Source organism: Lepidochelys kempii, chromosome 8, assembly GCF_965140285.1.
Source record: "Lepidochelys kempii isolate rLepKem1 chromosome 8, rLepKem1.hap1, whole genome shotgun sequence".
NCBI classification, from domain to species: domain Eukaryota; kingdom Metazoa; phylum Chordata; order Testudines; family Cheloniidae; genus Lepidochelys; species Lepidochelys kempii.
The window spans coordinates 8329698-8355986 of record NC_136387.1 but is presented as its reverse complement, the minus strand read 5'-3'; the positions used below and the strand labels follow the sequence as shown (position 1 = coordinate 8355986).

Here is a 26289-nt window from a genome sequence, read left to right as displayed (position 1 = left end):
AGTCATTCCTGTAAGGAACCCTACCCATGACCTTGCCAGTGCCTTCCACCCGCATTACCACTTCATCAATAGAGCAGCAGAGCCATTTAACTCCCTCATGCAAGACCCAGACTGATATGGTGCCCCAAGTGGAAAAATCAGCTGCTATGAAAATATTATGAGTAGTCGCGGCATAGTCTCCAGTTCTAAATATGCAAGTGGCACATCCTAGCACTTTTGCCAAAAGACAGTGTGGGAACAGCAATCTTAGCACAACGACAACTAGACGGGGCTCTCCATCAAGACTTCCAGCACCGTGTCTAAAAGCACAAGAGGGGGTGCACTTGCTAGAGAATGTTGCAAGACTTTCCTGGTCTCTTTTCACACATCCAGCCAGAGATGCAAAATATATACATGGACAAAATGAACAGATCTCTGTCTCTGGCCTGTCATCTGCTCTAACTCAACACAAGAGTCTCATTAAACAAACAATCCCACTTGATTTTAGGTGTTGATATTATTCAAAACCCTGGATTTTCTTGTTTGACTTTGTTGCTAGATTTCTTTTTATTATTTGTACCATACTAATAGATTTCCCCAAATCTTATATCCTGCTTTGATAATTTATAACCTGAAGGTCAATCTGAAATACCACAATGTATTGCCATGGAAATGTCAATATGGTCTGGTTCCCTGCTCACATGCAATTGTGCTGTTCAAGAAAAATTACCTGGAAACTTAGCAACTGAAGACAAGACACTGAACTATGACTGAGCACATGGGCGGTGGGTGAACTTCCCCTTCAGGTAGGCAAACCCGCCAGCCCTGCCCCTTTTGCCCACATCTCCCCACCACCCGCCTCCGACAGAGCCCCAAGCCACCCCCCTCATGCCACCAGAGAAGCCTAGAGTCCCTGGCCAGCCCGAGCGCTGTTGGTCCTACCCCCAAGGCCAGCCTGAGAGCCGTGCCTGGCAGCCCCAGGCCGCTGGCTGGAGCTTAGCCCCTGCTGGCTTCAGGGGAGAGGGGGAGGGAGACGGGGTCTCGGGGTGGAACCACAGCCTGGGTTAAGGGAGGCTTAGCCTGTCTCGGCCTTTGATATCCGCTGCCCATGACAGAGCAGTAGATTTTTGTGTGTAGGTGCACTAGCGTACATGCTGCAGATTCAGTGCTAGTGCTTTAGGGTTACCTGGGACATCTAGTGACCTCAGCTGGAGTCTTAAGACTGGTCTTTCTCAGCATTTCATAATTTAATGGGTCTCCTGTGACCCTATTTTAAAAAACAAAAACACTTTAGCTTTCAGTACAATTAACAGTTAAAAATCTGTCATTTCCAGTCTATGGTTCAATCACTGCTTCCTTAACTAGGAATGTGAAAAGGGTAAAATTTTAATAGAGAAGTAGGACCATCCAGTGGCTAGGGCACTAAAGGGAGGCTTTGGGAGACCAGGGTTCAAATCCCTGCTCCACCACAGACTTCCCGTGTGACCTTGGGACAAGTCCCTTAGCCACTCTCTCTCTCAGTTCCCCATCTGTACAATGAAGATAGTAGCACTGTCCTAGCTCATAGGGGTATTCTGAGGATAAACACATTAAACGCTTGTCAGGTGCTCATGACTATGCTAATGGAAGACACATAAAGGAGGGAAACCTTAGATAGAGAGAAATAGGATGAATGAATTCTGAAACATGGCAGTGCACCATTGTCCTACTTAGTGCAACAGACTGTACGTCAACAAAAACAGAGCTCATGAGGTGCAATTCTTAATACTTATTAAATTAGTTATTGACAGCCAGGCACTGGCAAATACTCGTATAATCATGTAACTGCTGCAAATTCATTGGTCGCCAACTAGGCAAGCTGCTTTTTTGTCTGTGGTGACCTGGGTTTGCCAGCCTATGAAAAAATTAGGTTTTCAAAATGTCATCAGTTCCCACATCAAAAGACCAGCACAGAACCCCTTGCCACTTTAAATCTTTAAAGCAATTTATTTAGAGAGTAACGAGGTGTATTTTTTTAAATAATCAGGCAGAGTAAGGAGATAAAATAATGGTTCATGTCTCTTTAAAAGTCAAAGATCCCCACAGCAGTGAGTCAAACTTTGTTTCCTGACTGTATTGCTAAGTATGCATGGTGGTTTTTGGAGAGAGCCATTGGGATATGTATTTTAGAGGCAGCTGCTTCAGGCATAAAACATTTCTCGTGTCTCTCACCATTCACAGTCAGCAGGTCCTTTAACCAACTATAATATGCCTACACACGTACGCTGGGAAAAACTCTCTTGAAAGGCAAACAGATACAGACATAAAATGCAGAAATACCTGACAGGGTTAGAAGTTAAACAACCCTTGCAGGTGTCACTTATAACTCCACAATTAAGCTTTTACTTTAACACTACATTGGGGCTCAATATGTTTGGAACATGGCTTTTTAAAGACATATTTTTCAACAACAGAAATCTGTTTAAAATAGGTATTTTTAAAAACAAATCTTGATATTTTAAAAATATTTACACTTGGTGAAGGAGCATTAGCATTAGTATGATCAGCAGAAAAGTATGAACCTTTTAAAATTGCTAGTCATGAGGGGCCAAATTTTGAGAAATGGACTTTCAGAGCCTGTCTCTCTCTCCCTGCTGGATACCCACCAGGCTGCTGTGTTTGGGTCCCACATGCTGGATCCATGTGCTTTGTAAGCTTTCCTGAGACTGAGCAGAGTCCAGGCACTGTCTATGGCTCGGGGTTTTACATACGCTTTTGGGGTGCAGATTCTCTTTCTAGCACCTCCTTCCGAGAGCTGAGACTCCATGATCCAACTCCTTAGTAGACACTAAGACTAGTGTCAGCTCCCACAGACACTTCAGTTGTGTAAGCACACAGTCTCCCAGAGCTCTAACCTTGTGAGCATTCAAGGACAAATACTTGTTGAATTAAACAGAGCCAGGATTTACACAGGGTTTCTAAAACAAATGCTCTTTACTTTAGACACCATAAAAGTCATACCGATTCATGCAAAGTAAGAACACACCTACATGCCATTACCTTCTTCAGTTTCCTCACCACTCTTGGGCATTCTTAGGGATTTAGGTCAGTGTTCTCTGGAGAGTCCAGGATCCTTCCTCTCCTACACGTGGTTTCTCCTCTAAAACATGGTGTCTCTCTCCAATGAGCTTCCTTCAGCTTTGGCTGGTCCTGCAGACAAGTCCCCTCTAAGGCTGTCTATTTTGTCCCATCACCCTCTTGGAGTTTTTCTGTGTTTTTTAAAGAGCTGTCCCAACACCTTAGTCCTGGGGTTCCTTTGTGGAGGAATTCCACTGCTCCAAACTCCCCTCCCTGAAGACCACCTGGAATAACTGGATTTTTTCCATTTTAGGTAGCCCTCTTAGCCTATCCATTGTCCTGCCACAGCAGAGTGATTAAAATGTTAATGATTTCTTTTGTTTGCTCTGTAGCTTCTTCAAGGCAGGGTGTATGATACGTGCCAGGGTTTTTGTCAGCCCATGGATGGTTTACTACTCACTGAGGGTTGGGGTTATACATAGGAATCATAAAACCAATCAGAATTTTCAAGTTGTACATAGACAGATTCCCTAAACCATCACATTGAACAAAACCCAGATTAATGGGCTCTGCTCCAAGGGCAACTGTATGAAGCACAGTAGGGCCAAAGAAAGCAATTATCAGCCACTAAAAACATAGAACCAGCCACCACACTGTTGTGGAGGAAGATGACTAGTGGAGACCCACTGCTCCCAACTCTGGGGTTTGGCCCTTCTGGATTTATGGTTTGCCTTAAACCCTCTCCCCTCACACAGGTGGTAGTGCAGAGCCTGCCGAAGCCTCCTCTAAGACAACTCCTTGCTCTCTCAGTGGAGTTTTCAACATCCTGTGGCTGAAATAATAACAATCCCCAATCTCCCAACCATCCAGATTGTAATTAGTAATTTTCCCTTCTGGAAGGACTACCCGCTGCCAACCAAACAAGCTGTGCCAGATGGTCCACGCATGTGCAGAGTACTGGAGCAAACAAGTAGACACAGGAAAACTCAGCAGCCGATAAAGGTAAGAGAAAAACACAATTAAACCAAGGCACTATATCAAAGTTCTCGCCAGAGAATAAGGTACACTGTATATTCCAGCAACAAAACCCTGAGATTCCAAGAACAACAACAGACATGGTAACATGGTATAAACCCAACTCTCTTATTAAACTCTCTCCACCTTGTGTGTAGCGGTGCTTCTCCCTATAGGGCCACTCTTGGGTCAGTCAGCCAATGAAAGGAATCCCTCCATGGTCACTGGGGACAACCCAGCAGAGTCTGAGTCAATTTCCTAAGGTGTGTTAGCCCTGCTTGTCCACCCCAACCCTGACAATACAGCCCAACGCCCAGACCCACTAGGGTAAAGGGCGTGACTTATTCTCATTATGGCATGGAAGTTTCCATGATAATACAGAGCCCAGGCTAGATTAGTGCAGATCTGTGGAGACAATGATTATGGTGTCAGACTATGTATAAGATTAACAGTGCAAGTCTATAGTGAAATGGCAGAGTATTGTAACAGTTGCCTCCATGCGAATTTACAACTTCCTGGTTGAACATCATAACATGCTGTAACATCTGTATAACTGTTTGAGATCCAGTAATGAAAGCACTTCATAAACAAAACAGTGATTCATCTAGCCAAGAGTCAGTTACACTCTGACAGTCAGACCTGCAAAAGAATATATTTCAAACATTTTGGATGGAAATTTCAGGTAACGTGATTCCTGAGGTTTACATCCAAACAAGACAAGTCATTTCAAACTCTGACTGCTGGTAGCAGCTCCTACATACATGCACTTGGGGACATCCAGAAACGTGCACACTAACTAAGTGGGACTCTACAGGTAAATTCATTTTACAATTGCCATATAAATAGCTGAAAGTACATTTTAAAGTTTGTAAGTATATTTTATCAGTAAATTACAAAAAATGTAATTATTAACTTTTAGCAAACATGGTCATTTAGCAAAATCATTGTTATAAGTACTATATAAGAGTCAGGTATTATTATGATGCACAGATTATAATAATATAGGCTCGCCTTGTTTTAAGTATCTTCTACTGTTTTAACTGCAAAATGTTGGAAGAGAAGAAGCTTGCATTTTCAATGCTGTATTATGCTTGATTTAGATTCACTTTTTCCCCCATACAAAGTCCATACAAAATAACCTGCATCTGCTAAATAGGGAGGGTAAAGCAGATCAGGTGATACAAGAAATAGACCTAGCTCAGATCAATCCCACACAGTTTACGGTTTAGAATTATTTATTTAGTTATTAAGCATCTTATGTCTGTACCAGTCAAAACTTCCTCATTTCCATTTCTTGGGCTAGACACACATACAAAAGTCAGGAAGCACCTGATTTGCTACAAGGCCAAGCAAAGTGGATATTACATCAGACAAGTTACTGGCATATTTCCATTCCTGCATTTCTCTTGCTACCTAAACCCAGCAGCCTGGGATTTCAGGGAAATGCTGGAAAAAGGGAGCTTTTGCTCTTCATTGTGTGTAATAGCATTGATCGTAACTGCATTTTACATTGAGGCTGTTCTTACCCTAAATAAGCCCAGGCAGCCCGACACCTTGTGTAGGGAGTTCAAAAAGGAAGTAAATGAGGAAACGCTATACAGTGGCTACAGGGAGCCATATGTGTTGGACCCTGCTACCCAGAACCTATTTTGTGAAATCTCTTCAAGGGCCAGATGCTTCACAGGTGCACAAGCAGGAGTCAGGGTGCAAATGTGACAGCCATCAGCTTGTCCAACATACCAGGGATGAAACCAGGAGCCTCCAGAACTAAAGTACAACTCTACAGTTCGAGCTAAAGAAGCAGCTCTGAATCTGGGGCCTGTTACATACTCTCATCCTCTGTGGACCAGGCACATATCACACACTTACTAGTGGGTTGCACAAGGACCTTCCCAATCTTCTCCCTGTTGGACAGTGCATTCTGTTGGTATGAGCTGTCCCAAAGAGGCATATTAGGATGGTGGGGCCATTTCCCCAACCGCCGCCACACAGGCCTGCAGAGCATACTAATCTCTTTGCTACTGTGTAAGCACTTTAGGAGCCTGCAGGAGCACCCACCAGTCTCAAAAGCTGGTCCAGCAGCACATGAGGAGGAGAAGGGGAAGGAGGCAAACCTAAAGTGCTACTGCACTGGGTGGGAACCCAGCAGCTTGCAACATGTATTGTGTCTCTGGTCCACAAAGAGGAGAAAGGCTTACTACTACTACCAGCTATGAGAGTCAATTTGACTTGAGTTAAAAGAGAGATCCATGCTTTGGAACTAAGATCTGCTAAGACCATTGGTAGAGGGGAATCATTACAAAATGGTGGCCTATACGGACAGTGGAACTCCTCTGGATCTCAGAAATTTGGGATGAGCTTCCCCTGAAAGGGGATTTGTATAAAAACTGCCTAAGGGTATGTCTACACTACGAAATTAGGTCAAATTTATAGAAGTCGTTTTTTTAGAAATCGGTTTTATATATTCGAGTGTGTTTGTCCCCACAGAAAATGCTCTAAGTGCATTAACTCGGCAGAGTGCTTCCACAGTACCAAGGCAAGCGTCGACTTCCGGAGCGTTGCACTGTGGGTAGCTATCCCACAGTTCCCGCAGTCTCCGCTGCCCATTGGAATTCTGGGTTGAGATCCCAATGCCTGATGGGGCTAAAACATTGTCGCGGGTGGTTCTGGGTACATATCGTCAGGCCCTCGTTCCCTCCCCCCATGAAAGCAGCAGCAGACAATCGTTTCGCGCCTTTTTTCTTGAGTTACCTGTGCAGACGCCATACCACAGCAAGCATGGAGCCCGCTCAGGTAACCGTCACCGTATGTCTCCTGGGTGCTGGCAGACGTGGCACTGCATTGCTACACAGCAGCATCAACCCATTGCCTTGTGGCAGCAGATGGTACAGTACGACTGGTAGCCATCATCATCATGTCCGACATGGGCGCAGGGACTAAATTTGGAGTGACTTGATCAGGTCATTCTCTTTAGTCCTGCAGTCAGTCCTATTGAACCATCTTATGGTGAGCAGGCAGGTGCTATGGATTGCTAGCAGTCCTATTGTACCATCTTCTGCCTGGCAGGCAAGAGATGAGGATGGCTAGCAGTCCTACTGCACCATCTTCTGCCGAGCAGCCATGAGATGTGGATGGCTTGCAGTCCTTCTGCACCGTCTGCTGCCAGCCAAAGATGTAAAAGATAGATGGAGTGGATCAAAACGAGAAATAGACCAGATTTGTTTTGTACTCATTTGCTTCCCCCCACTCCCTGTCTAAGGGACTCATTCCTCTAGGTCACACTGCAGTCACTCACAGAGAAGGTGCAGCGAGGTAAATCTAGCCATGTATCAATCAGAGGCCAGACCAACCTGCTTGTTCCAATAAGAACAATTACTTAGGTGCACCATTTCTTACTGGAACCCTCCGTGAAGTCCTGCCTGAAATACTCATTGATGTAAAGCCACCCCCTTTGTTGATTTTAATTCCCTGTAAGCCAACCCTGTAAGCCATGCCGTCAGTTGCCCCTCTCTCCGTCAGAGCAATGGCAGACAATCGTTCCGCGCCTTTTTTCTGTGTGGACGCCATACCAAGGCACGCATGGAGGCCGCTCAGCTCACTTTGGCAATTAGGAACACATTAAACACCACACGCATTATCCAGCAGTATATGCAGCACCAGAACCTGGCAGAGCGATACCGTGCAAGGAGGCGACGTCAGCGCGGTCATGTGAGTGATCAGGACATGGACACAGATTTCTCTGAAAGCATGGGCCCTGACAATGCATGCATCATGGTGCTAATGGGGCAGGTTCATGCGGTGGAACGTCGATTCTGGGCTCAGGAAACAAGCACAGACTGGTGGGACCGCATAGTGTTGCAGGTCTGGGACGATTCCCAGTGGCTGCGAAATTTTCACATGCGTAAGGGCACTTTCATGGAACTTTGTGACTTGCTTTCCCCTGCCCTGAAGTGCATGAATACCAAGATGAGAGCAGCCCTCACAGTTGAGAAGCGAGTGTGATAGCCCTGTGGAAGCTTGCAACGCCAGACAGCTACCGGTCAGTTGGGAATCAATTTGGAGTGGGCAAATCTACTGTGGGGGCTGCTGTGATGCAAGTAGCCCACGCAATCAAAGATCTGCTGATATCAAGGGTAGTGACCCTGGGAAATGTGCAGGTCATAGTGGATGGCTTTGCTGCAATAGGATTCCCTAACTGTGGTGGGGCCATAGACGGAACCCATATCCCTATCTTGGCACCGGAGCACCAAGCTGCCGAGTACATAAACCGCAAGGGGTACTTTTCGATAGTGCTGCAAGCTCTGGTGGATCACAAGGGACGTTTCACCAACATCAGCGTGGGATGGCCGGGAAAGGTACATGACACTCACATCTTCAGGAACTCTGGTCTGTTTCAAAAGCTGCAGGAAGGGACTTTATTCCCAGACCAGAAAATAACCGTTGGGGATGTTGAAATGCCTATAGTTATCCTTGGGGACCCAGCCTACCCCTTAATGCCATGGCTCATGAAGCCGTACACAGGCAGCCTGGACAGTAGTCAGGAGCTGTTCAACTACAGGCTGAGCAAGTGCAGAACGGTGGTAGAATGTGCATTTGGACGTTTAAAGGCGCGCTGGTACAGTTTACTGACTCGCTTAGACCTCAGCGAAACCAATATTCCCACTGTTATTACTGCTTGCTGTGTGCTCCACAATATCTGTGAGAGTAAGGGGGAGATGTTTATGGCGGGGTGGGAGGTTGAGGCAAATCGTCTGGCTGCTGGTTACGCGCAGCCAGACACCAGGGCGGTTAGAAGAGCACAGGAGGGCGCGGTGCGCATCAGAGAAGCTTTGAAAACCAGTTTCATGACTGGCCAGGCTATGGTGTGAAAGTTCTGTTTGTTTCTCCTTGATGAAACCCCCCGCCCCTTGGTTCACTCTACTTCCCTGTAAGCTAACCACCCGCCCCTCCTTCCTTCGATCACCGCTTGCAGAGGCAATAAAGTCATTGTTGCTTCACATTCATGCATTCTTTATTCATTCATCACACAAATAGGGGGATGACTACCAAGGTAGCCCAGGAGGAGTGGTGGTGGAGGGAAGGAAAATGCCACACAGCACTTTAAAAGTTTACAACTTTAAAATTTATTGAATGCCAGCCTTCTGTTTTTTGGGCAATCCTCTGTGGTGGAGTGGCTGGTTGGCTGGAGGCCCCCCCACTGCGTTCTTGGGCGTCTGGTGAGGAGGCTATGGAACTTGGGGAGGAGGGTGGTTGGTTACACAGGGGCTGTAGTGGCAGTCTGTGCCTCAGCTGCCTTTGCTGCAGCTCAACCATACACTGGAGCATACTGGTTTGATCCTCCAGCAGCCTCAGCATTGAATCCTGCCTCCTCTCATCACGCTGCCGCCACATTTGAGCTTCAGCCCTGTCTTCAGCCCACCACTTACTCTCTTCAGCCCGCCACCTCTCCTCCCAGTCATTTTGTGCTTTCCTGCACTCTGACATTATTTGCCTCCATGCATTCGTCTGTGCTCTGTCAGTGTGGGAGGACAGCATGAGCTCAGAGAACATTTCATCACGAGTGCGTTTTTTTTCTTTCTAATCTTCACTAGCCTCTGGGAAGGAGAAGATCCTGTGATCATTGAAACACATGCAGCTGGTGGAGAAAAAAAAAGGGACAGAGGTATTTAAAAAGACACATTTTATAAAACAGTGGCTACACCCTTTCAGGGTAAACCTTGCTGTTAACATTACATACATAGCACATGTGCTTTCGTTACAAGGTCGCATTTTGCCTCCCCCCACCACGTGGCTACCCCCTCAACCCTCCCCCCTCCCTGTGGCTAACAGGGGGGAACATTTCTGTTCAGCCACAGGCAAACAGCCCAGCAGGAACGGGCACCTCTGAGTGTCCCCTGAAGAAAAGCACCCTATTTCAACCAGGTGACCATGAATGATATCTCACTCTCCTGAGGATAACACAGAGAGATAAAGAACGGATGTTGTTTGAACGCCAGCAAACATACACTGCAATGCTTTGTTCTACAATGATTTCCGAGTACGTGTTACTGGCCTGGAGTGGTAAAGTGTCCTACCATGGAGGACGCAATAAGGCTGCCCTCCCCAGAAACCTTTTGCAAAGGCTTTGGGAGTACATCCAGGAGAGCCACGAATGCCAGGGCAAATTAATCCTTTCACATGCTTGCTTTTAAACCATGTATAGTATTTTAAAAGGTACACTCACCGGAGGTCCCTTCTCCGCCTGCCGGGTCCAGGAGGCAGCCTTGGGTGGGTTTGGGGGGAACTGGCTCCAGGTCCAGGGTGAGAAACAGTTCCTGGCTGTCGGGAAAACCGGTTTCTCCGCTTGCTTGCTGTGAGCTATCTACAACCTCATCATCATCTTCTTTGTCCCCAAAACCTGCTTCCGTGTTGCATCTATCTCCATTGAAGGAGTCAAACAACACGGCTGGGGCAGTGGTGGCTGAACCCCCTAAAATGGCATGCAGCTCATCATAGAAGCGGCATGTTTGGGGCTCTGACCCAGAGTGGCCATTCGCCTCTCTGGTTTTCTGGTAGGCTTGCCTCAGCTCCTTAAGTTTCACACGGCACTGCTTCGGGTCCCTGTTATGCCCTCTGTCCTTCATGCCCTGGGAGATTTTGACAAAGGTTTTGGCATTTCGAAAATTGGAACGGAGTTCTGATAGCACGGATTCCTCTCCCCATACAGCGATCAGATCCCGTACCTCCTGTTCAGTCCATGCTGGAGCTCTTTTGCGATTCTGGGACTCCATCATGGTCACCTCTGCTGATGAGCTCTGCATGGTCACCTGCAGCTTGCAACGCTGGCCAAACAGGAAATGAGATTCAAAAGTTTGTGGTTCTTTTCCTGTCTACCTGGCCAGTGCATCTGAGTTGAGAGTGCTGTCCAGAGCGGTCACAATGGAGCACTCTGGGATAGCTCCTGGAGGCCAATACCGTCTAATTGTGTCCACAGTACCCCAAATTCGACCCGGCAAGGCCGATTTAAGCGCTAATCCACTTGTAAGGAGTGGAGTGAGGAAATCGATTTTAAGAGCCCTTTAAGTCGAAATAAAGGGCTTCATCGTGTGGACGGGTGCAGGTTTACATAGATTTAACGCTGCTAAATTTGACCTAAAGTCCTAGTGTAGACCAGGGCTAAGTGTGTTGTGTTTCTGCTATATGGATAGCCTGCCATTGGGGACATGAAACTACTACAGCAATCAATAGTTGTTTCTTATCCCCAATGGCATAAATATTCCTTTAGCTCAAGCAGTAGAAATTGTGTTTTAGCTCTGATGGTCCTGGGTTCATAGATTTTTAAGCCAGAAGGGACCATTGTGCTCACCTACTCTGACCTGCTGTATAACACAGGCCCTAGAACTTCTCCAAAATAATTCTTAGAGCAGATCTTTTAGACAAACATTGAATCTTGATTTAAAAGTTATCAGTGATTATCACTACAAAAGTTTTTTTCTCCTGCTGATAATAGCTCATCTTAACTAATTAGCCTCTCACAGTTTGCATGGTAACTTCCAATTTATCTGTGTGTATATCTATCTATCTATATCTATCTTACTATATGTTCCATTCTATGCATCCAATGAAGTGGGCTGTAGCCCACAAAAGCTTATGAACTAATAAATTTGTTAGTCTCTAAGGTGCCACAGGTACTCATGTTCTTTTTGCAGTGATGGAAAATCCACTATGACCCTTGGTAAACTGTTCCTATGATTAATTACCCTCACTGTTAAAAATGTACACCTTATTTCCAGTTTGAATTTGTCTACCTTCAACTTCCAGCCATTGGATCATGTTATACCTGTCTCTACTAGATCAAAGAGCTTGTTGTTAAATATTTGTTCCCCATGTAGAAACTTACAGATTGTAATCAAGTCACACCTTAAGCGTCTCTTTGCTAAACTAAATATATTGAGCTCTTTGAATTTAATTATTAAAAGGCATGTTTTCTAATCCTTTAATCATTCTCCCGGCTCTTCTCTGAACCCTCTCCAATTTATCAACATCCTTCTTGAACTCTGGGCACCAGAATGGGATACAATATTCCAGCAATGGGCACACCAGGGCCAAATATAGAGGTAAAATAACCTTTCTACACCTACTCAAGATTCCCGCTTATGCATCCCAGGATCGCATTACTCTTTTGGCTACACCATCACACTATGAGCTCATGTTCAGCTGATTATCCACCAGGTTCCCCAAATCTTTTTCAGAGTCACTGCTTCCCAGGATAGAGTCCCCCCATCATGTAAGTATGGCCTACGTTCTTTGTTCGTAGATATATACATTTACATTAGCCGTATTAAAACACATATTGTTTGCTTGCGCCCAGTTTACCAAGTGATGAAGATCACTCTGAATTGTTATTTACCACTCCCCCAATTTTTGCGTCATCTGCAAACTTTATCAGTGATTATTTTATGTTTTCTTTCATATCAATGATAAAAATGTTAAATAGTGTAAGGCAGAACTGATCCCTGTGGGAGCCAACAGGAAACACATCCGCTCCAGAAGGACTCCCCATTTACAATTACATTTTGAGACCTAGTTAGCCAGCATTTAATCCATTTAATGTGTCCCATGTTAATTTTATATTGTTCTAGTTTTTAATCAAAATGTCATGTGGTACCAAGTCAAACACGTTCTAAAAGTCTAAGTATGTTACATCAACACTATTTCTTTTATCAGCTAAGTTTGTAATCTCAAAAAAAATATCAAATTAGTTTGACAGGATCTATTTTCCATTAGCTCATGTTGATTTGCATTAATTATATTACCCTCCTTTAATTCCTTATTGAGCTGCTCTATTTTCTTGCCAGGGATCTATGTCAGTCTGACGACCCTATAATTATCTGGGTTATCCCATTTACCCTTTGTAAAAATAGGCACAACATTAGCTTTCTTCCAATCTTCTGGACTTCCCCAGTACTCCAAGACTTACTGAAAATCAGCATTAATGATCCAGTGAACTCTTAAGCCAGCTCTTTTAAAACTCTTGGAGGCAAGTTATCTGGACCTGCTGATCTAAAAATGTCTGACTATAGTAGCTTCTGCTTAACATCTGCCAGACCTACCAGCAGAATGGAAAGAACGTTATCACCATATGATAAGACTTTATCATCTGTTCTTTCCCAACTACAGAACAGAAATATGTATTGAACACTTCTGCCTTTTCTGCATTATTATTGATAATTCTACCATTTCCATCTATTGATGGAGCAATACCACTGTGAGGATTCTTTCTGTTCCGAATATAGTTAAAAAACTTCTTTGTACTGTCCTTAACTCTGCTGGCCATAGATTTCCTCTTGTGTCCCTTTGCACTTCCCATATCAATTGTCTTCAGATTCCTAACTTCTTATTTATATTCATTACTATCAACTTCCCCTTTCTTCTATTTGTTATATAGATTTTTCTTTATAGATGCCTTCACTTCCACTCTAAACTAGGTCCTTTTTTTTTTTTTTTTTTTTTAAACCAGCACAGCCTTCTTCCTCTGTTGTGGGATTGTGACTTTTTGGGCATCTAGCAAGGTTTTCTTAAATGATTCCCAATTATCATTCACATTTTTCTGATTAATTTCTTCCTCCCAGCTGATTTGATTCATAATTGTTCTCAGCTTTGTGAAATTGGTCCTATTAAAGCACCAAGATATATATATATATATATTACTGGTCTAGACTTTATTCTCTTTGCACATTAAAAATGTGATCCAATCTTGATCACTTGTACCAAACCTATCAATTTTTAGTTCTGTGATCGGTTCTTCTTTATCTGTTAGGACAAAGGTCTAATAAAGAATTTGCTATGTTGGCTGCAACACTATTTGACTCAGGAAACTGTCATCTAAAATGTTTAGAAATTCCAAGGATGTTTTAGCACTGGAAGCATGAGATCTCCAGGCATACGTCACTCAGATGGAAGTCCCCCATGATGACATAGCTTTTTTTCCAACACACTATTGATAGGTGCCTAAAAAGGTGGTCATCCTGTTCCCCAGTATGATTTGATAGTTTGCAGTAGCAGACACCAACTAACACACTGTCTTGTGCTTTATCTGTTAGGACATTGATCCATAAGTATTCAAGATCATTTTCTTCTGAGTTATCAGTGACTCGGAAACAGGTGTGCCATTTTTGACAGAGTGGCACTCCTCCTCCCCTTTTTCCTACTCGATCCTTCCTGACTAGATCATAACCATTGATTTTAACATTCCAACCATGCAAATCATCCCACCAACTAGATCAAATTTATGCTCATAAACGAGACATTCCAATTCTTCTTGTTTGTTACCCAAGTTCCTAGCATTTGTGTACAAGCAATTCAATAACTTCTTCTCTTCATCTCCTTTCATGCCTTGGTTAATTTTGTTTTCAACATCTCAATTTTGTGCTCAGACCTTCCCTCTTTTTACCCTTCCTTTTTGCCATTAGTTTAACTCTCTCCTGACTATTCTAGCCAGCCTGTCCCTATGAATTGGTTCCCCTTCTACTGGAGTGAAGGCCTCCAAACTATACAGCACCCTCTTCCTATTGAAGGTGGATGGGTGTTCCCCGACACCAAAGTCTTCTACCCTACACTACCTACTTAGCCAGTGGCTCACCTCCAGAATCTTCTAACTTCTGCTTTCCTTCACTCCTGGGACAGAAGGATCTCAGAGACGATCGCTTGGACATTTGTCTTCTTCAGCACGCTTCTGAGTCCCCTAAAGTCATCTACTATGTGTGAGATATCCTGCAACGCGGCGTCATTAGTGCCAATATTAACTATCACAAATGAACCCCCGCCCATCTACTTCAGAAACCTACTCAATTTTGGAGTGACATCTCATGTCTTGGCTCCAAGAAGGCAGCTTCTCTTCAGTTGCCCAGGGTTCAAGCCCTGCTGGCTGCCTATCCACCCCCAGCTCAGAGTTTAATAAGCTGGTACTCCAAAGAAGCCTAGAGCCTCAACACTCATTCATTATACTAGCAATCAGCATGTTAGCAGCAAAACAATTTCATACAGGAGCTTCCTCTCCCACAGACAATGGAATTAGCTCCGTAGTTATTATTTCTAACTCTGCTTGAGGGCCTGGCATTTGCCCTGACAGTCACCACCATTTGCAGAAAGCAAAGAGAGAGACCAGCAGCACAATCATGGGTTTTTGGTTTGTTTTTTTTAAACATGGCTGGGCTCCAAGTAGCACATTTCCTGCAAACAAACCCACAGCTGAGAATATTCAAAACCAGCTGGAAATATCTTACTTGTGCTTGGATCACTTCACAGGGCCTCACATGTGGCTTTTCTTTCTCAAGCAATGACAGAAATATGACATGAGCATTAAGGACGCCTGTTTCATTCACAGCTCTTAGTTTGCCCATTGCTTTAATTTGATCATGCCTAGAGTTTTTAGCATGGTCACCACTTTACAGTCATTATCAAGGTCAGTAGACAAGATTTATACCCATTTCTGCCACCACCAAATGCTTGAAATGTTTGTCAGGTCTCTACTACAAGACCTCATTTAACAGACACACACCAGCTGTTATTCTGCCTAGTATCTCTGAACACAGAGGTTGATTTTGCAAAAGCTTACACATGATTAGCCTTTACTCACATGAGTACTTTCACTTACTTCAGTGGGACAACTCACAGGAGTAAGAGCTACTCTCAGGAGTAAAGGTTTGCAGAATTGGGCCCATTTTCTTTGTCAAACAGTACCAGTTGCCAAATACAACCCCTGCAATTTACAATATCAGCCAGGCAACATACAACTGAATGACCTATATATTTATTATCAGCTTGCCTGTACTCAAACCATCAGTTAATGCCCAAATTGTACATGGGACCAGAGATTCCGACCTCACTTACACTGGAATAAGCCAGGAAGAACTCCATTAACTTTTATTGGATTTTCATAGGTGTGAAACTGGGCTGAGATCATGGTCAGTTCCTAGGAAAGGAGAATTTAATTCCTTGAAATCCATTCTAACCCAACAGACCACAATGGAACATTTGTTTTTATATCCTGAAATTATGTATGGGTTGCTAAACAAGTTAATGCAGAAACAGCATTGTTAAGTCAAATTATCCCACTCATCCATTTGCTGGGGGAAAAAAAAAGTGGTAAAAAATAAGAGCAACCCCAGAACACAGTCATGCTCATAATTATTAAATACAATGCTTGACAATTTTCACACTGATCAAGAACTGCTACCATGGAACAAAATAGCAAATAATGCATGCTAGCTACATTCTTAGATCCTGAGTTTCAGAACCCATTTTCCAAACAAAGATATGGACTACAGGACATTTTTCATTGACAAAATGGAATAGTTGAATCTTTCAGAGACCCAAGGTTCTTTTCTAACTGCACCAGACTAGCCAAGATATAGCAGGCCTTTGGCATCACTGCTGACCGACCTAATACTTGGTTGGTTAGACAATGGGAACGCGGAATATAAATAAATTATTCTGAATCTGATTACAAACTCTGGGAAACTAAAAGCTAAATAGCAAAAAGAGAGAGAATCCAGAGATTTGACCTGGGAACTGCTGCTCTTCAGGTTCTATAGTGGGCCTTTAGCAGCAGAAATCAACGTTAAACATTGGCCGGCTGTACAAATACATTTTACTGTACTATTTTTTTTTTTAAAAAGCATTTGGTCTCTCTTAGGCCATCCGTTAATAAATAATTCTTTACTTCATAGGGGTGTTGTGAGGATAAAATTAATTCCTGGGAGGTGAGCTGATATCATAGTGATGAGCCTATAAACAAAAACATTCCCCAAAACCTCAATTTAAATAATGTTTTGCCTCCAAAACATAAATGCAAATATGAGCATGCATAACATGGCGTAGTTTAATACAACTTGGAATTTCACACGCCACTAATGCTAAGGAACTTAAAAGAAAAGAATGGTGAAAAGAGCAGAGAACTTCCCATATGTTTTCATTAATGGGTCATGCAAACATTTTATAGATTTCAGGACTGGGAAACTGTTATCATATAAAGAAATAACAGGCTTAATTTTCATGTTGTTATATTTAGCAACTTTGTACATTTAGTAACATCCAACTCCAGCTGTAAGGTTTTTGCAAAAACACTTAAGAATATTCTGATCTATCATATTGTTTTAATTTAGTTCAGAGAATTTAAAGTGAATTCATCAATGAAGAATGAACTGAATTTTATTTTTAAGTCAGTTACTGATATGTTATATGGGCAGACTGCCAATACTTAAGTAAAGATAATATTTAAATAAATATAGGCGTGATCCTGTTAAATGCTGTGTGCCCAAACGTTTCCTGTCATGCTTCCCCCTTACCAGTAATGGATTCTATCCGCACCCCCCACCGCCATTATTGCGCGGTTGGGCTCAGCAGAGGAGCTTGGGCTGAAAGCAGAGCTAGGGGCAAAACTGGGGATGGGGAAGAAGCTGGGGCTAGAGGCAGAGCTGGCCTGTGAGCAAAGAGGGAATGAGGGCAGAGCTGGGCTGGGGATCGAGGAGAGCTGTGGCTGGAGCTGGGCAGGGGGCGGAGTGGAACTGCGTCTGGGGGCAGAGCGGGACTGGGTGGTGCTCCCTCCTGGCCCCCAGTGTGGGCTGGCGCAGGCCCCACCGTGCACCCCCCTGACCCAAATGTTCCTCCATGCCGCCCCTTGCAAGCATACTCCACAGTCTGGAGACCACTGATATACAGACACTGTTTAACGGGCGAGACAGAATGTTTTTAGAAAAGTCAGCATCACAGATACATTTTCACTGCATGTACGAAAAGAATTATGACAACACAGATCAGCATGTTAAAGAATGCTGTTTGAGCTATGAAAAGAGACATCTCTAAGACTATCCAAAAGCTTCATGTTAAAACTACTTCAAGATACATATTTTCTTATGCTAGCAAAGACATGCTTCATCAGCCACATCTGCAGTTAGCAAGAGTGACATCCAATGGCCTAACAACAGTTCCTGGAGACTTGTTCTTCATAAGGGCATAACCCTGCGTCTTATTCAAAAGTTGAATCGCAACTGAATAATCAATCCATCTCTCTCCAGAGAAGCAATGTGAATCAGCAGAGTGAAATTCAGAGACAATCAAAGACAAGAGAAAGACAGACATATTTATCATACACATATGATGTAGGAAGGAGACAAAAAAAAATGGTCACAGCTGCCTTACTGACTGCAAAATAAGAGAACAGTAATTAATCATTCGGGGCACACACTGAAAGGAAATATTGATTGGATTTGGAGGAACTTCAGTTTTCTAATGGAACAATTCCTTTGCAAAGGTAACTGGCATAGTTTCTTTAAATTAAAATGGCAACCAGCCAATTCTCAGCCAATTTATGTATCATTTCAGGCAGTCCCAAGAATTACAAAACAAATGTGCATTTTGTTTTTTAAAAGTAATTTGAATGCTATAGTAAACCAATAGCACTGACAGTCTGATGAACTATGATGGAAGAGCTTTTCTCTGAAATATTATCTTCGAAACCTACAAGAACCATCATTTAACTTTTTATAACTTTATTTACTGTACATTTTACTTTTCCATCTTTTGTTTAGTTAAATCTAAATTGCCATATGTTTCTCTCCCTCAATATTTATTGAAGTTTGGAGAACATGGCCCCCAAAACCAAACATGGGGGGAGTGGCTATCTAATACACCATACGCGCTGAGGGAGGAAAATGCCCTCAGCCCCTACAGCTATGTCAGCATAGGGCCCCAAAATCCCTACACTTCCCCACCACAATGTAACTGGATATTAGCAGATGGGATTGGGAATGAGCCTTGCTCTCGTGGAGTTTCTGCACTGGGTTAGAGGAGGGCAGGTATCGCAGCCATCCCCACAGACACTGGTGGTTGATCCTGAACTTGAACCAAACAGGCCCACCTGCTAACCTCAAGGTTTATCTCTTTTCCAGAACATTCATGAATAAATTGAACAGCATAGATCTCAGTACAGATCCTTGGGGGACCCCACTATTTACCTCTCTCCATTATTTCCTATCTTTTAATCAATTACTGATCCATAAGAGGGCCTTCCCTGTTAACTTATGACTGCTTACTTTGCTTAAGAGCCTTTGGTGAGAGAAAGTCCAAATATACTATATCAACTGGATCACCCTTGTCCATATTTATTGACTCCCTCAAAGAATTCTGATAGATTGGTGAGGCATAATCTCCCTGTACAAAAGCCATGTTGACTCTTCCTCAACATGGCATATTTATTATGTGTCTGATAATTCTGTTCTTTACTGTAGTTTCAACCAATTTGCCTGGTACTGAAGTTAGGCTCACCAGCCTGCAATTGCCAAGATTGCCTCTGGAGCCTTTTTAAAAAATATGCATTACATTAGCTACAATCCACATATCTGGTACAAAGGCTGATTTAAGTGACAGGGTACATACAAGTGTTAGAAGTTCTACAATTTCATATTTGAGTTCCCTCAAAAGTCTTGGGTGACTTGTTAGCCCAGCTCCTTAAATTTGCTTACAGTAGCAGCCTTCTGAATTGATGGGCAATTGGAAAAGAAATTCATCAATTAAACAAGCTAAAATAATTAAAGAAATGATCAGAGTTCGCTTTAACAAGCACACTAATCAAATTGAAAAGTCATTATAATTTTCTGGAGAAAGTCTTGCTCCCATGGTTACTGATCTAACTTCCTCATTATATTTGGTGGACTGGCTCACTTTAGTTTGTGAATCCCATTGGAAAGGTTTGCTCCTTTTAATTACATAGGAATTGTGAAACAATCCAGGGATTTGTTTTGGAGAAGGGTGCAGTATAAATGTACTGTATAGCTATTAATAATTATGATATGTTATTGTGCCTATGAACCTGCACATCTGCTACTATCTTCAGTTCCTCCACTATTATGCCAGAAACAGGTCCCAGATGGGAAGCTTCACTGTTTCACACATAACCAGGGAGACTACATGCACAGAGTAGGAAAGGTATTGCACACACATCAAACTCATAGACAAAATGATCACATTTATGGGGGTACCCAAACTACCACACCTCTGGAGTCTGGAATCAGAAAGGACGGCTAAACTTCTATCTGCTAGTGTGAGTCCATCCCTCATGCATATCAAGTGGATGGGTTTTTTGTTGTTTTAAAACATACTGTCCAAGTGGACAGTAGGCACCACTGCAGGATATGGAGTCTGGTCAGGTAGAGCTATGTGTTTGCCCGTGGACATGTCTGAAATGGAATGAATGTGCCTGCCTCTCAGAATACCTCAGCAGGCTTTGAGTTTGTAGGTAAGGACTCTGTGTTCAGGGACCCAGTATCTGACTGTTTATGAGTCACAGAACTTCAGGAAGCTAAGACTTTGTAGGCCGGGCCAAGTGCTCAGCATATGCTCATCGTGGGATCTGAGTGTCTCAACAGGTTTTGGAAATTCCAAGGATCGAGTTGATAGTTAGGGCAAGAATGATTTGTCTGTTTCAAAGTGGTTCTAGTTTATTAAATTGAGGCTTGTTCTATAATAAACTGTTCCTTGTTAAAGAAATCCTTCATCTGCATAATAAATGAATCTATCAATTAAAATGGAGTCTCTGCCTCTCCATCAAACAATATCAAAAGTCACTTGAAACTTGAACAATTGTGGTGTATTTAGCCCATGATTTAAAGAATGAAAATGCACATGTTAAGGAAAACTTTAGTAGACTTATTTCCTTTCAATTGATCACACGCACAATAAGAATGGACATGATGATTTAACTGGACACATGCTATAAAAATGTTTCTTTTTTTATGGGGCTGATCTTCAGACTGGCTTTAACCAGAATCCACTTTTGCACATTCAAAATTAAATTCTTGCGCTTTTTAGACATGATCTCAACTTTAATTAAAATAATCATTTCTTTATTTCACATGTAGAAAACATTTGAACAAAATATCACAATAAATCAAAGTCAGAAAAATAATATTCTACGCATGATATAATGGGCACACGTAAGTTTTACTACGGAGAAAGTTTTTACCATTCTCTAGCAGTATTTCCTATCTATATAATGAGGACCTCTACTAGAAATAGTAGAATCTTTCAGAACAATAAGTTTTAAAGATGCCTACTATATTGCAATGTAGTGGGCATCTAGTAACTAGAAGACAAATTATTATATCCACTTACGTATTAAGAATATAATCAGCAGAAAATACAGGGTATATTCCTGCCGGAGAGTTTAACAACTTACCTGCAACACACAAACTAGCACATGAAAATGTTTCTGCCTCTTTCTAAAAGAATTATCCAGATTTTGGTCAAAATATAACTACTCCTACAGTACTAATGTGCTGTTTGAACTCTGAAGACCATTACTTGTCTAAAGCATAAGTGGTTTATTTTTCCAGTATATTAATAAACAGAGTTGTGTGAGAAAGGCAAGAGTGGGTGGATACATCATACCCTTAGACTATTATTGTCACCATACCAAAAACAGATAATCCTGCCAAAATCAGTGATTTAAGCTGTCAGAAACTACTATTTACTTTCCCCCTTCTATTGGATAGTGTTTTGTTTAAACTCAGAAGAAAATCTGAAATAGTCTTGAATCAGAACACATATTTGCCATTTTTTTCACATCTGTTCTCTCCCAGCACATTCCATTTATTAAAAAACATGTCTGCAGAAACTTTGTATATAAAGAAGAATACCCTGGTGTCCCCAGTGTTTAGGAGGTTGATTTTTTGAACAGCTGGAATAAAGTCCCTATTTCCCTTGCTATAAGATAAAAGAAAAAGAAAGAAGTACAAACACAAAATGTAAGAAAAACACTTCTCTCAAGTTCACCTTACAGTATCTGGTAATGTAAAATTCACTACAACTAATGCCAAGGTGGGGCAAATGTGACATCATCCTATTATACCCTATGGAAGCAGGATATCATTCCCTCAGCCAGACACTGGCTCCTCCTACGACCTCTAGTTGCATCCTGGAGAAAGCCCAGCCAGCTCAGCCATCCTGCCTATCATCCTTCCCTGTGATGTGCTCAGTGGATAGCCAGCTGAACCCAGTTCTATAGCTACTCCATCATTTCAAATGGGAAATGGAGTCTCCAGATGCAAGACTGAACTGGAACAATGATACCCAGAAAGCCAGAGAAGAGAGGTCAGCTAGTATTTTCCTTTGAATACTAAGCCATTGTTTTCTTTAAACATTTGTTGAAACACTGACAAGACTGGAGCATAAATAACAGCTGCTTTCTAGCAGTTTTCACTTATGAATACCAACCTGCCAGCGGTAGAAGTTGCATATTTTCAGTAGGGATGGGAAAACCAGACTGAATGGAAAAAAATTAGAAGACTTAAAATTAGATCCAGTTTAAAAAAAAAAAAGGAATTTCACGAAAATTTTCTTGACATTGTTCCTCCTTTCTTCAAAATGTCAAAACATTGAAAATATTCAACCAACTGGTGAAAACATGAGGTGAGAGTTGGGAGGGAATTTTGCAAAACTTTCATCAAAATTTTCTGTGATTTTTCTTTTAAATTTTCATTGAAATTTTGAAATTTGAAGAATTTCAATCATCTCTACTTAAAATGGTTACCCTTCCCCAAGCAGAGGTCTGCATTAGTTCAAATAAACTCACAGTCCTAAGTCCATCAGGATCAGAGACTCTCTCTTTATCACTCTCTTCATTAAGCATGCTTCCTAACTCTTAATTACAGTTTGTTTACCTTTCTATTATTAAAAATAACAACAATTTGTACTGTGGTAGCTCCTGGTACCCCCGTGTTCTAGGTGCTGTATAAACACAGAACTGTGGTGTACTTACCTATAGTCCCAGGCTGAACTATAATGTTGCAACATAATTGTCATTTTGGCTTTGTAATTGCTCTATTATGCCTACCAGACTGCTACAATGGGGTTATTTTCAGGCCACTCTATGAGAGAAAGGCATACATTAGGTCTCCACATTTTATTGAGGTGTTTTGAGATATTGCTGTCAAGAGTCTTCTGCTAGCAGGTACAGCATGCCAATATTTGAGTTGAGCTATCAAAACTGAAATATGATTTGTGCTTTTTTGTGTATCAAACTCCTACTCCTGAGGAATATTTACCATCTAAAAACAAAAATACTGCCATAAGGTGTGAATAAAATTAAATCTCTTTTGTTTAAAAGGAAATGGCCTGGCAGAGATCTTTTCCAATATTAAAAAATGTCATAACCATGTATTAATATAACAAATTCCATCGTGTGACTCTGGGAGGAGGGGCCCTAGGCAGATGCCAATTGCCTTAGTCCAGCTCTGTCCATGGGTGTATCTGAATCCCACTGAAAGTGAGCCAGCTCAAGGAGCCCAGCAGAGCACAGCTGTACAATCTACTTTGATTGGCATCTCATTTTGATGTCTCAAGTGGGCGAAGCTTAGGAGACTGCTACTACGTTTTGTTTTCAATACGAGCCCAGTGTAACTTACATCACCATATGTTCCAAATATGGCCTGAAGGAGAAGAGATCCTTTTTTATAATTCTACAGCCTGGTCTCTGTGAACGGGTAGCATTCTAACTGGTTTATGTGCTTCATTTCTGCCACTGAAATGGCAGGAATTTACAAATGTATCACGATTTTATATTTGTCTTTAGAAGTTGATACTGAAGGGCCATGTAATTACAGAGACACTGAGAACCATGGGAAAAAAGTTTTCTGCTGATGGCAATCACACCACCTAGTACTGTATGTAATAACAGAACTACAACAAACTAACACTAAAATATTAGGTTGCTCTTAAATTATTAGTAATAAATTAATCTACTATACTGTACAACAGAGTTGGGCCCAAAATGTGGCTGCTTTTTGCTTTATCACCCAAACAATCCAGTCAATAGCAGTATTAATATTAGTTGTGAAAACATCCCCTTACAATATTTGTATCCACTGCTCACTCAGCTAAAAAGGCACCTGGCAAAAGCAGTTACCATACATGTAGGTGATACTAGGAGTAAAATTATTTTCTATACAAGACTGTTTATGTCAGACAGTGCAGACTCCTTGGCAGCTTCGAAACTCCTTTTAATACAGCTCTTTCCACAACATATTGAGACAAATTCTACCCTCAAACATGGAAACTTCAATGGGAGTTTGTGTTGTGACACAACTTCTTATTCCTCTGGGGTGAAATTAATTACCCTCAATGGCACCCCCATCTCCCATGAAGAGGGTGCTGGCACAAAGCCCATACACCACTGCCCCCAATGCAGCCTTCCAAGGTGGCCTGTGAGCCAGTGTGGACAATGTTTCCCCCACGTTTGAAAGGTGTACAGGAACCACCACATTGCTGCTCCACCTGTGATGCCCTGGGGTTGCTCTTACACAGGGCTTAACTGTGGCTTGTAATGGCCAGCTTCACCATGGGTGAATCACCAATCCAATCTGTACATTAAAAGGGGAAAAGATTTGCCACTCTGGCAAGTGTTTAAGGCTGCTGCAAGGCTTGTTTAATCCAGCCCAACCTTCCCCCACCCTTCCACATATAAAGAGCAGAAAAGGTATTTCCACTCTCAAGGACAAACAGCCAGAGGTAGCCAGATCATAGAGGCTGCTTACTAGATACATGCTTTTAGCTATGCTTTAGACACCAGTTGTCATTAACATCTCAGCCTTGCCTTTATACTGGATATCTCTGTTCTCAGTGGGAAGTGGCTTCTTGACAGCTGTTCTGCGATATACCACATGTGTCCTGCCTCCATCTTCCTCCTGACTGCCCTTCTCCTGAGGTTCAATGAAGAACTCGTCCTTGTCTGTGCGAATCATGCCAGCCTAGGAATGACAGGACAGAGATGGAACATTTTAAGTTACTATGCATACAGCAGATATTGTGAGTAAACAGTTACAATATGCTTAAGCACACTTTAGCACTCTCCAGAGAGCAGTTAGAGTGCAGGGAGTAAGCAAAATTAATTCTTTATTAGAGCAAACTGAAGCATTAATGCCTCAACTTGACAAGGAAGGACAAAGGTAAAACACCAGACCAAAGGGATTTCTCCTAGAATCTAATTAGCAAGGGTTGGGACTAAAATATATGTGTGGAAATGGACTCTCAATTAGAAATCAACTACAAAGACACAGGTAATATGACCATAGCGATTTGTCAGCCACAGATTGCTCCAGTGTCGTACGAATACCCATGCCTGCTAAATACAGGATCAATTCAGCATCACAAGCTGTCCCAGATGTATGATTCTATGGTGCTTGATCAGACCTTTCTATTCAGGGACAAGACGGTGAAGTGCTAAGCCTGGTTAGCTGGAAAATAAGCTTTGTCCATTTTTCTCCTGCATTAACGCATCGTGTAAAGATGACGCAAAGGACTGTACTGGCACAAACTCTTAGCCAGTTAGCAAAAAATCATTAAAATAGAATTTTCTGTAATAACTTTCTAAGGGATAAAAGCTTAAAAATCCAAACCAGGACAAATATACTGGTATGAAAAACTGAAAACCTTACTTGTCCAACGAAGCACAAAAGAAAAGCCTGACACAACTTTTCTCAGCATGTCCACTGCTAACTAGAGCAGTATGAAAGTCATTAAGATAGACTGTTCTCTATGGTAGTAAAAAACAAACTAACTATCTTTCCAACATTTTTATTTGGATGGAAAAATATCTAGCCTTTCACCACAAATGTCTGTGTAATGTTATAGTACTGCTCTGCTGAGGAAGGTTAAGATAGTCAACAATTGGCTTGCATTGATTTTCCCGACAAGATGGGTACATATGTGTTTGCACATCTACGTTTGAGAACTTCAGCTAAAGAACTCTAGTTTTGCAAACACTTGACTATGATGACATGAAACACGGCAGAAGAAATTCTTCATAGTACTGAATAGGGGAACATCACCAAACGTAGCCTTCTGGAAGCTGGCTACTTCACCTATTAATAACTCCCTTTTCTTTATTGTGCTAATCAGTGACACTAGAGAGTCAACCACCATTAAGCACTGTACCCCATCCAGTCACTAGGCTTATGGCATGTTCAAATGAGTGTGTCTGCATATTTATACCACACATTATCATGGTACCTAAGTACCTAGGAGTCCTAATTTGTAGGCCATAGCACTCCCAAGAGAACCAAAAAGGGACCCAATTTCTGGCCCCTTTGAAGTCAATGTCCAAACTACCATTGTTGTCATTTGGACGCTCCACATACCCCAATGGTAAAATTTTAATACAGTGCAAGTGCACAGAAATACTTTTGCAAGACAACAGTAAACTAC

The 26289-nt window shown here is 42.2% G+C and overlaps 2 protein-coding genes across 2 annotated transcripts in view; both read right to left on the bottom strand.

The window, feature by feature from the left end:
- The window catches only part of ADAMTS2 (ADAM metallopeptidase with thrombospondin type 1 motif 2), a 258738-nt gene that overhangs the window by 137642 nt on the left and 94807 nt on the right, over positions 1-26289 (bottom strand). Inside the window, exon 3 of the mRNA XM_073355401.2 lies at positions 24680-24833. Within this exon, the coding sequence (XP_073211502.1) occupies positions 24680-24833 (154 nt within the window). The remainder of the gene's footprint in view (positions 1-24679; positions 24834-26289) is intronic.
- MSANTD5 (Myb/SANT DNA binding domain containing 5) lies at positions 9189-10912 on the bottom strand. The gene is made up of 2 exons (XM_073355405.2): positions 10274-10912; positions 9189-9685 (listed from the first exon to the last, which is right to left on the bottom strand). Exons 1-2 carry the CDS (start codon positions 10848-10850, stop codon positions 9534-9536), a joined length of 729 nt encoding a protein of 242 aa, XP_073211506.1. The 5' UTR covers positions 10851-10912; the 3' UTR covers positions 9189-9533.